General features: G+C 34.0%; 1 protein-coding gene across 1 annotated transcript in view; it reads right to left on the bottom strand.

Annotated features, from left to right (window-relative positions):
* LOC108570154 (voltage-dependent T-type calcium channel subunit alpha-1G) overlaps positions 1 to 12902 on the bottom strand; it is an 82550-nt gene that overhangs the window by 48250 nt on the left and 21398 nt on the right. Inside the window, exons 4-5 of the mRNA XM_017931944.1 lie at positions 12600 to 12697; positions 11005 to 11176 (exon numbers count right to left, since the gene is read on the bottom strand). Coding sequence (XP_017787433.1) covers positions 11005 to 11176; positions 12600 to 12697 — 270 coding nt within the window. The remainder of the gene's footprint in view (positions 1 to 11004; positions 11177 to 12599; positions 12698 to 12902) is intronic.

Below are 12902 nucleotides of genomic sequence, written 5' to 3'. Positions count from 1 at the left end.
ACTTTTCGAAAAAAAAAGACTTTATCGTAGATTTGTGATTTTCAGTTTGGTCCCGTTTTTTAGGTCTGCAAGAAATCTCGTCGTTTTCGGGCGTATTTATGTTCTAATTCGACGCAAGTTCCGAGTTAAGATTTACGAAGAAAGTCTATTTTCAAGAAACTTGGAGAATGGAATAATTTTTTAACTTGTTCTTTTATCAGTGTGAACATTTAGTATGAATTTGTTTTTTTTTTCTTTTTATAATGTACATTTTATAGTGGAAAAATATTGTATTCTCTGTTTACATAAAATTCTATGGATAATATATCAGCACTTGAATTTCGTATTTGCATATTCTTCGATTATTTCTACAAACTTATTTCTGAAAGTGTATGACTCAACTTTCATATTTTAACGCGAGAAAGAAAAAGAAATCGATGGAAATTTTACGTATTACATAACAGCAACTTCATCATTTTCTTTCCCCTCTATGTCCTTTGCGAGTGGTTTCACATTAACAGAATTTTAGTTTTAGAAGTCTGCCAACACAGTTTGGCAACAGCCGAATCATAAGTAATATATTTTTGGTCGGTATGGTACTTACCACTCGTAACTAATAATTTATATTGTTCGGTATAAATGTAGCTTGCCAAACATAATTTTGTTAGTAATAGTTGGTGTACTCTAATCACTGACTTTGGTCAATATTTTTGCTAATCTTTTGAACATTTACATTTTATAAAAGAAACCTTTTTTTAAATTATTTACATTAGATGTACTTTCTATTGTTAAATAAGTATGTGAAAGAATTTGTAAAAAAGTTTGCATAGGATAGATACTTAAATACAATTTTTAATCGTTATATACGAGAGTTGATCGATAAGTAAAGTATTTAATCCTTCAAAATAAGTTTCAGACAAGATAAAATAATGAAACTGGTATCGAGATAAAGTAAGTCTATTTTTCTTCGAAATTACAAATTGATTTTTCAACATAGTCACCATTTAGTGCTACACATTTCGTTTCTTATTTTCCAACTAGTGGACATTTCTCACATCCATACAACCATCGCCATAAATTGCTTTTATATCTGCGAATTCTGGTTGGCGCGTAACTCTCTAGTTCCAAAAATTCTATCACTGATCATTCCTTTATACGTAACTCGGAAGTAGAACTCATGACTAACGAACATTATTATTCAATGCCGTCATACAGCAAACTGAAACTACGCACGTTTCAACTACTTATGCATTAGACAGTATAGGCTTACCGAGCACAGGTTAGAACTAGTTTCTGTCCCCACTACTAGCGACTCCACGCGGCAGGAAACCTTACTTGTCAATCCACCCTCGCAATAATAGATGATTTTAATTTTTAACCTATCTTTAAACTGTATATCTATCGATATCTTATCTTTTCCTCATTTAACGCTAATTTTCAGACAAGTTAATACTGAAAATTGTAACTTTATGTTTAAAATAACTACAATTATACGTTTAACCTTTTACCAAGAACCGGTAGGTATTACACTAATTTCCAAAAATGTGTCTTTTTTACAAAACTCAGAAAAATAACCCAACACACGTGTTTCTGTTAGTGTTAACATATTTCGTCTGCGACAAAGAGAAAGAGAATATTCAACGTATAATAATTATCAACAATGTGTTTATTTAACATTACAAAACTCAGTTGAAGCGATAATAAAGATCTTTTTCTTTCTTTACTATTCCTCCACAATTTTCACGAATCCGTAATTTATATCAAACGCTCAAGATTATAGATAGTGACTCGTTTTAATCTATTAATGCAAATCTTTTTGGGTAAGTACACTAGAGAGAAAAATCTACTTCTAGAAGGTGAGAGACATTGTAAATAATATGCAAATAGGAGTTTGTTAAGTGGTGGCGCTAAGGTCAGGTGAAGATCACTTACATTCTCTTAAGTGGTACGTGATATATTTTTGTTTTTACAAAATAAGGAAAGAACGGGTAGTATTATCAATCACGAGGCGATGTCGCTTACAGTGATTCTCATGCTGAAATTCAGGAAAGCTTCGAAATTCTTCGATAAGTCATACGTAAACTGGTACAATGAAATTTCACTCGTTAACTCCCTATCGTCCTGAGAAAAAATATATTGGATTAACGGGTTAACATAAATGGTGTTCACTGCGAATACTCTTAAACGTATTTTATTTTCTTCGGCGCTGAAGGACGTCTCAACGCTTCGAAAATCGCAGTCGAAGTGAAGGAAAAACCCCGTAAGGGCACGACAGAAAGTCTGTTGCGCATTTAAGAAAAAGAGACCAGGATTGCATCAGTCTACTATACTATTTTGACATAGCAGTGTTTCTCATACATAACACAATTCATTTTTGCTTACTAGCTGACGCATTATTATTACTAATAATCCAACGAAATATAGCAGAAACTTAAGAAAATTGAAGTGATCTTCGTTTGACCTTAACACGTCCACTTCTAATATTGCAATGTCTTCCTCCAATTCTTGTAACCTCTAAAAGTATTATTTTTCTGCACAGCTTTCTTCCCGAAGCATTTGCATAAATAAATGCAAATTATTCAAAGTGTTCGAAAGCTCCGGCGTTACAGCTTCAAGGAAACGTAAAATATGTAAGGATACGTGTTATCCAAAATTTGAAATATCTCACGGAGTCAGATTGATTTTTCTAACCTCGTAACCTAATACCTTTTATACGCGGAAAATTTCAAAGAGCCGATCTACGTGAAAAAGGAAAGACTGTAATTGGATTTTGCAAGAGCACGAATGCACTTGCGAGAAAAAGTCGTGTTATAGGATGCTAGCTTGTTAAACTGTGCAAAATTTTCCACTACGATTTTTTCGATTCAATTATGCTTCGTTACAATAGAAGCAAAGCCAGCCTTTCTATATTTAACAGACTGCAGACTGCAAGAACTGCAAATTATTCAAAAAACACCAAATAACTCCAAGTTTTTACGTGAGAAAGATACTTTCAAAATTTCGCTTACGCCAATAAATTCTTCGTTTGGTACTGATGAACTTCGAAACGTTCTTTCGTTAAATTATCAGAACCAGCTGAAATATCGCGGTGACCGATTTGCACGCCACCCTGTATATAAAACTGCACAGAATTGCGTCGTATAAAATAGCGAAAACGACATTTGATCAATTGAATTAGAAAATTAATCGACATTCAAACTTGAAACAGAAACCATCGGAAGTGCCATAACCATTCGTTTAATTTCGTTTTATGCTTTTCCATTTAGAATGCGTAATCTGCAGTCGGAAAGTACCGACCACTCTAAAGTTTCTTTCTTTTTACCGTAAATTGTGCAAATTTTTCAAAAACCGATTTGTAGCGCAAATCGAACTTAACAAACGTAGGAAAATTATTTCTCTGAAATTTGACAATAAGCAGAAACTGAAAAAAAAAAACAAATTATAATATGTAGGGAACGAAAAAAGTCGTCGTTCAGTTACCGATCAGCTATCTATCTAATCATCGGTGTAATTTGCATCTGAAGCTAAATATGCAAAACAAACGCTGTACACAGAATCGAAACCAATCGACATCGTTTCTACACGACTTATGCAAAATTAATCAACACCGATACCGAGCGTATTTACAGCGAATTTGAAATTTACAGCAAAATTCCGTCGGTATATCACGACACACGATTGAGCGTAATTATAGGAATTAAAGGTATAGTACACGCGGTTAAACATCGATCATCGTATCAAAACTCGATACGAAACGGTATTCCATCCTCGGGTGGAGACACTTTTAGAGCATCCTGTACACAGAAGTTAGATCAATATCGCGCGCTCAAGTAAATCAGGGAAAACACCATGCGAAATCACGCGATACGATAAACTGGAAATTCTCGAATTTATTCGACCCTCGCCTAACGCCGAATTATTAACAATGTTATATTCATATATCGTATGAAATATCACGTATGTGAAATATCGGCATGAAATCACCGCATATTTCTGCTTCAACAAAGTGAAAATATAGAAATTCAGCGACGGTATTTATCGTGAAAGATCGAACATTTAAAACACTTCAAGCAGGTATTTCCAGTGAAAGACTCGATACTAATCGTAACAGGATTTTTGAGAATATTCTTTTTCTTCTACTATTTTGCAATTCTTAACGTGAACAAATATATGTATATACCCGAAGTACATTCTAGAATTATTTTACTTACCATATGTGTAATGTTACACAATAATTAGCGTAATCAATCTTTTCCGTTATTTAACTAAAATAATTTCTTCGCGATTTTGTAGTTATCTGATGAAGAAAAATCTGGAAAATTATTAATCTACGTAAGTATGCCTATCGTTGATTCACGAATTGTGGCTAAAAATGTGATTTTTACAGAAACTTCGTTTTCAATTTATAGAAAATGTTTCTATAATAAAAAGAAAAAATTGAAGAATTTTTCAAATGTATACATTCTGAGATTATACGGTAAAAAAAAAAAAGTCGAGTGCGTACGATTAAAAACTGCATAAAATCAAATATTACCATAAAAAAAGAAGAAGCTGAATTCGTTATGCCAGAAAGATTGTTGAAACGTATGAATTCTGAGATTATCCGATAAAAAGAAGAAGAAGAGTAAATTTTCCAAGCCATCCAGTAGAAATACCTCTGTAAACACTGATCCTTTCTGTAACGCATTGAATGATTTCGCATGAATAATGGAGCACGTATTGCATGTATACTCATTAGACTACCCCTAATACACATGTTCAAGTCCTAAGACATGGCGCAGCTATGTTATGTGCTGATTATATGTTCATAATAGTGCTGTACGTGCTTTTCATTAAAGGAAACAAAAGTAAAAAAAAGAAAAAGAAAGAAAATAACAAGTGATCAAGCTCCTAATAAAGCTGTCGTTGCACTGAATGCGTTATTGTGCGAATGCTATCTATTATTGTACACTGTCGAACGATCGTGCTGATCACATGTGAATCGCTACAATGTACACTTTTACATTGTATCTTAAAATGATAGCGAATAATCTTTTTTTTTTTCTAAACGGAGAAATTTATTGGAAGAGAATAAACGCTGACGGGCCGCCTCTCTTGACGGTCTCAGGGCAAAAAGATTTATTTATTCATTCAATGGATTTTTTTCGAATTACAGTAATGTAGCCTTTAGTGAAATATCAAAAGCATTGGTGATGTATTTCATTGTAAATGACTATTACGATAATCGATATTAATTCGTCAACTCGGGAAAATGTAAATATATATATATATACGTGGTTTAAAACTGTCCTCTAGCCGAGCAAGACAAGTAAACTCATTACAGAAGTTTCATAGTTCCACGTATAAGGAGAAGAGTAAATATGATATAATTATGAAAACAATAGGTAGACTTTTACCTCGCATCTTATTTTACGTAGTATAATTTTTCATGCTGAAAGATGACCCCTTTTCTCTGTTAGTTTAAAGTAAAATTCAATCTCTGTATATTAATTTCGTTGAATAAAATGAAAATTCACTGCTTCAATTAAAACGTTACTCAAGCGAATTCAAGTTTTTTTCGTAAACCACTTTCCTGCGAGCAAAATAAATGAACTCGTCTTCACAAATTTTCAATTATATGTATGTATACCTAAAGAATGTTTATAACCGAGAAACATATTAATTATCCGGTTATAAATCATATTTTGTTAATGAACAATTTCCTAAATTATTGTATGTCTGAAATACATTTGGATTATTACCGTACACTATGTGTTGCATAAATATGAATTTTTGTAGTATTTCGTTACTTATAAATTACTACTGTTGAGCAAGTAGATTTACGAATATTCAGTTAAAATGAAAAATTTATTTGACCAATGGAAAACATCGGCTGGTGAATAAATTGTATCGTATAAATACCGCATGAACGGTAAAATACACAGGAGTTCCGAAGATTTTCATATACACGGTATATTCCATAATTTTTCAGATGGAAAATTATCGTGAATACACGACGATATCAAATAAGAACTTCGATATACCTTCCTAGGAAATAACGTAAACTGAAAATAGTTCAACAGGTAAAGGAAACTTTTTTCTCGAATTAAGAAAATAAAATACGGATTTTTTTAAGACTGATCAAGAGAAGAAGAAAAAAAAACGAAAGAAAATTCTCGTTATTTCATATATATTTTGTTTTCCAAAGAAACTAAATATACGCAGAATTTCGTTATTATAATACGCTACTTAACGCGATTAAATGCATTCAATTAGACGCGCAGGTAATACTACTACGTCGTGCTGCTACCTCGGTCAAGTTTGACGTGCGACTACGCATCCAATGAAAACGCAGCCTGAAGAAACATGCCGTACATGGAACACGTTGTACGTGCATTGGTTGCTCGTCGTCTAAAGCTTCAGAAAGCTCCATCACGCAGAGGTCGGTGCGGCGAGAAGCCGAAAGTACGTAACACGTTGGTGCAGTAGTCGATAAACGATTCAAAATAGCTGCCACGTAAACGGGGAGGAATAAGCCGGACGAGTAGATCGCGCGTTTAATTAGCTCCGGGATGGATTTGGAGCTGTGGGAAGTCGGTATCTTAGCTCGCCGTCTCCGATCGAAAGAAAGTCGAACACGGTGAAAGATGCCGTAACGGTGTTTCGCCGTCGAAATTATAATCGAACCCACTGCCATGTACGGCGCGGACGTTCCGAGCAGAACTGGATCTTTTCAAATAAACTTCAGCCCACTCTCACGACCGTTTGCTATTGTTCGATGGTTGAACGACCAGCGCGAATAGAGGACGATGGGAACAATGCGTTAGGAAAATAAATGGGATTTGCAATACGTTCACGGAGAAAGATAATAACTGGCCGCCGTTCTGGAGTGAATAACAAGTTCAGAGACGCGACTGAGAGCGACATCGTGCAGATCTCTTCGAAATAAACTATAATAACGAAACGTAGATAGATGTCGTACAGAGATATCGTTGAATCGTGTTAATTAAACGGGGGAGGAAAAGGAATGGAAAATAGATAGAGAGATCTATAGATAAGATAGGCGATAGATCGAAAAAGAGATAGAAATATTAGAGAAGGAGAGAAAGAGAGGGAGGAAGTTGAAAGATGTAGAGATGTGTGGCGTAAAAGAGAGTAAATGCGACTATCGAGACGAAGAGAGAACAGAGAACATCGATTTTTCGTGCATCGAAAAGGAAAAATCGAGAGAAAGTTGAAATTCCGTTGTGACGCGAAAGAAACATTCGATCTTGACACTGTACGAAATATATATATGTAGGTATACACACATAGTAATTTCCAAGAAAAGTTTTGACCGTTCACATTCGTGTCGTACGCTCCAAGCTGCGTATATACGTTGCAAACGACATATAGTATACACAATCGTCGGAGACTGCGGTAACCGCAGTGTCGGATTATGACATGAGTATAAAAAACGGCGGTACACGCAGACTAGAGGTGTAGAGACGGGTAAAATACAGTTTCGAAGTAATGTGTATATTTGTTGTAACATCGTTAACATCGTTTCTATCTAATTATTTGATCGCACGTTCATTGGCCAATTTAGAAATGTTCACGTAAATTCTAACCTCGTTAATCTCGCTGAATCGAAAGCGTTCGTACAAGCATCGTTTTTCTACATTTTCCATGAAATTCGAAATAGTATTTTATTCACCTCTGGAGAAGGTTGCATGCTCTAGAGTTGGTACACACTAGAAATACATTTGTACACTCGTACCGTGATTAAGAACAAACAGAGAGATAAATATATATATATAGGTACGTATGCACGTGACATATGCATGTATGTACATATATGCACACATGGATGCACGTCTATGCATATTATGTGATTTATATAGATTTATATATTTATATAGATATATGCATAGCACATTATTCTCTACTAGAGCTTACTAAATGCGTGATCGAACCGAGTACTCGTCCGAGAGTAACCTGCAACAGCGAAACAACAGCCTGTCACTGCCCCCTAGGGTCATGTACTTACGTCTAATGTCTAGTAGCTTGTTTTTTTTTTTTTATTTATGAGGCAAAGAACAGATAAAACAGAACGGTTGATCGAGATAGTTTCATCGATCTTCGTCTTTTGTCTCTGCCAGTTTGATGCTGCTGGTATTTGAAACAGAAGCCAACAAATCTCGTTAACCGTTTAACTTAAAACATTTTTCTTATAATTTAACAATGTTATTCTTCTACGTACACCTAAATTGTCATGTTTAGAAGATTCTTCTTAATATCTACTGCGATAAAATTTCAGCCATAATAAAGTAAAGTTACGAACAAAAAAAAAGTACTGTAAGTAGAGTGGTGAAAGAAAATGAAGACAAACTTGGGAGGCATGAATTATTCGTCAAAGTAAAAACAGTTTTTAATGAACATGAATTCGAAAGTAACTTTTTTAAGCATTATGAAATATTTTCATTTGGAAAATAGCAACCAAATATTTATGGATACGTTTAAAGGATATAATGTATTACATGTATATGTACGAGTTAACACGTGACATGATTTTGGACGAGCAAATTAAAAACTATCGTCGTTAAAGGAAAGTAAGGAACCAAGGGCATGTCACACACATTTACGATAAATGAAAAGTGCATGATAAATCTAAAGAAAGTATTTTTCGATCTTTATTCATTAACACGTCCCGTAGTCGACACCAGCGAACCGAGATAAAATATCTTTTGAGCCAGTATTCCAGTAAAATATGTATGTACGTCTAAAAGAAAACTAGAGTATCCAGTGTTCTATTGCTATTTTTCTACAATTAAATACTCTAATTAAACTTTTATACTATACTCGTATTTTAACTCGTATTTTAATAAATTTCTCTTAAATGAAAATTTATTTACATGCCACAAAGAAACGAGTACAACTGCTATTCAGAAAATGATTTCGTTGTCAGTTTTAATATTTATTCTAAATACACTAAAATTCAAGGTATATTACGAACTCAATAAATATTTATCAAATTGTACATTTGTCACGTTTCATTATAATCACATGTATATGGTACATTATACACATAACATTCTTACAGAAATAAATGAAAGTGATAATTATCAACAGGCACTCACATGATTCTTCGAATAGTTTTACAATAATTAATTTGTATACATAAGTTATTCGCATATACATATAAGTACTAATAATTGTTATCCGAATGAAATATTCCACTAAAAAGAATTCATTGTGATGATAAATAATCTTCGATACATATTTATTGGAAAAAAATTCAAAGAATGCCTAATTTTCGTCTCGATGAGTAGGTAAATATCTTCCCAATGTGTTGTCTCGCCTTTTTTCACCACCCCGTATACACCACTAATGCTACGCGTAAAATGGGTCAATATAGAGACTGTTTAAACATGAGAAAACTGTTATAAAACATTTAACTACAACCTCAGCAAACGTGAAACCTTTGAATGTGTGTTGAGTTTCCTTTAAATAGTCCGCATTCATTAACAATTCTCCCTGTTCCTCGTCTAGCTACATTATATCGTATGAACAAATGAGTCGTGTTTTATGGATGGACGTCATGCACGAAATATATTACGAACCGTAACTTTTTTTCCAGGACACTTTCAATCAACATTTTTCAGCATTTTCGCGAATACGATAACAGGTCAAATGTTCTGAACTACACGATTTTTATAGGTATCGGAACGTCCATGAATAAGAATTAAATGGAGAGAATACAGAGGCATAAAGAAAAGCAGATAGGTACATATGTATATACCATAAGAGAAAAAGAATCTTCATTTCACTCGAAGCGATACCTTACGACGACAACGTGAACTATTTCGCCATGCATTTCAACATACTGCATGAAGGAATCTCACATGAATATTTTTTTAAGGACATACAATCGGTGTACCTACGCGTCTACCTATTTTTCTTTTTCTTTATGGGTGAAAAGTGAAGTCTTAGTAGACAATTAATACGTATAAGATCAAAATTGAACGCAATTAAGAGATGGTTAAATATGCTTTGTTATAAAAGAATTACGCTGTGGATGATGTTAGAAACGTATGACAGTTACGTAACTATTGCAAATGTTCTATATGTATTCACCCTGCTTGGAAGACAATAAAATTCGCCCTTAACACTGGAATGTCCTCCTTGCGAATGTTTGAAGTGTGCCATGTGAAAATAACCAGTGAATGTATATCTGATAACGAACATGACCGTTCCTGTGCATCAAACGCGGAAGTGCCGAAATTCTTCTCGAAAATCTCACAGTTCTCTCTAAAGTGGGACACCGGTCACGAAAATTCCGTAACGTATATGCGACGCTATTTAACCCAAAATAAAACAAGGTCGAAGAAAAATGTTCACAAGTGTTTGTTCATCGATTACCTTATTCTCAATTCGAACTGAAAATTTATGATACTACACCAGAACTGACATAAAATAATCGACTTTATATTGAAAATATTTACAGAAAACGAAGGAGAAAAAAAAAAGAAGGATCTACATATGATGGTATAACGAGATAGTCTATAACTCGACTAATTAGAGAGCATTCAAAATTACATTCGTAAAAGGCAAACAGATGAGAAGAAAGTATTTGGAATGTATGTATATAAAACAAAACGAAAGGGCGATTCGTTGCGAGCAATTTCGAATGCACGTGTGCGCGTTCGTTAGCTGAGTGAATACTTATCCAGTCGCGTGTCCGTGTATTGCACCATCTTCTGGAAATAGAGTATGGTTGACGTTTATCTCAACGCAATGCAGCCTAGCGTTACGCGTGTTAACGTTGACTCGCTGGGTTACGTAGCGAGCATGAAGCGGATGAAAAAGAGAGATGCAGATAGTAACAAAACAAAGATGAGCAAAGAGGGGAGGGATGCGGAATCGATGCAAGTTTAAGCGTAATAATAATCATACCAGACGAACTTCTCGTCTTATAGAAAGGTACGTAGAGAAGCAAAAAAATAAAATAAATAAATAAATAAATAAATAAATAAAGATAAAACACATATCATTGATTTAACTTACTCAGGATATTTCACGTTGGGTAGAGCCTTCAGGAAACACCGTTGACGCAGTATACCCTCCCATAGTTGAACGCCGACGATACCGAAGATAAAGAAAACGAAGAAGCAGAGCAGCAGCACGTTACCCAGCATAGGAAGAGTGTCGAGTAAAAGCATCACCAGTATCCGCATACCTGTTAGGGGGGGAGGGGGAGGAAATGTGACGACCGCAACGCTTTAAGCCTCGTTAAAATCTCCTCTGCTTACGTACTATAAATAAAGGATTCTTCTATTTACGTAGCGAGGGGAAAAATAATGTCATCCGGATGCCGCAGCAGGAAGAGAAGTGTACTCGAAGTGTAAAAATACGAAACTCGACCGGTAAAAAGCAAAGGATGTTCTAGACGGAGAACTTAAATACGGTGTGTCCCGGCTATAAATTGATCCACTCATTATTTGTTCATATGGATCGCTCTGGAATAAATCGATCAAAGTTCATTCATAAACGCACGTGCACCTACATACATCCTTATAACGTGTAGGATGTAATTGTCGCGAACTCTCTGGGAAACATGTAAATTTTCGTCTGTTTCAGTACGAACGGGTATGCTGAATCTCCTTTTCACGCGACTTTATTTAAAGAAACCCACGGCTGCGTGGAATACCATTGGTAAAAACGTTCGTGTTGTTGAGTCATCGAAATTGCATATTCGCGGTAAATATTTTTAAACGAATGCTAAATAACAAGTTCGTAAAGTTGAAAAGTAACATCTGCTGATTGGTTAATTGAAGTATTAATCGTGAATGTAGTGTATGAATAATATAATTGGAAGTATCGTACAGAGTGAAGCATAGCTTATGGTAAAATAAAAAATAAGATGATTCTTAAGAGTGTATTAAATTAATGAAATTTTTTCGTAAAGAATTAGTTATAGTGAAAATCGATATCGACGATCGATAAAGTATGCGTTCAATTGAATGTCATTTGCTATGTAATATCTCTTTACATCTCGTTACTTCTTATTCCATTGGCATTTATAAACATATTGATGTTGGAAGTAATATAAAATGTTATTCGAGTGTTGCAAATTATGTTAAAAATCGCTAAAAATGTGTGAAAAATAATTTGAAAATGAAATAATCCTATTTCTTCTTTGGGATTTAAAAGTGATCCAAAGGGAAAGCGTTTATTTTAAATAGTGCTCCATAAATAAAAGAAAACGATTACGTCTGACAATTTGGGTTAGGTTAAATGCCACTTTCTATTCAACTGTACCCATTTCCAACAAAAATCAATGTTCTCAAAGACAAAACTTTATACAGTCAAATTTGATCTATTCTTTCATCGATTTATTTTTAAACGAAAAACCGCTTTACCTTTGGTGAATTCATGAATTGCAACTCGACCGTATATATTATTTTTCTTATATAACAAAAAGTTTATGTATTCGATAGATTTTGTTTAATTGAAAATTTCTTCTATAACTGAAGTGTATAGTTTATGTACATGTTGGTTCGTTCAAGTATGTGCATGTATATAGTAGAATTATTTACCACGAAAGCAGAGAAGTCAGCAGTTTTCAATGTATGAAACCTTAAAGTTGTTTTTGCACTTACTTGGAATTCTATTGATGGCACGTAGAGGTCTCAGGACTCTTATTGTCCTTATCGCCGATAAATTCATGTTTTCCACGTTCAAACAGTATTCCAGAGCACTGTAACAAAATTGAATAGAATTTCTTTCACTCTCACATCAAATGTTTGTTAAGATTTATTCGTAAAAATTTATTATACATGTTTGAAATCATCGACGGAACAATGTAATTGAAATCGTCTTGCTGTAATCTTTTTACTTATAATACAAAGGTAAAGATTATGTTTAAATAGGTGAAATATCGAACATCTTGTATACTAATTTTT

This window comes from Habropoda laboriosa, unplaced genomic scaffold, assembly GCF_001263275.1.
Source record: "Habropoda laboriosa isolate 0110345459 unplaced genomic scaffold, ASM126327v1 scaffold80, whole genome shotgun sequence".
In the NCBI taxonomy this organism is placed as follows: Eukaryota; Metazoa; Arthropoda; class Insecta; order Hymenoptera; family Apidae; genus Habropoda; species Habropoda laboriosa.
Note: the sequence above shows the minus strand (reverse complement) of the source record. Positions and strands in the feature narration are given on the sequence as shown.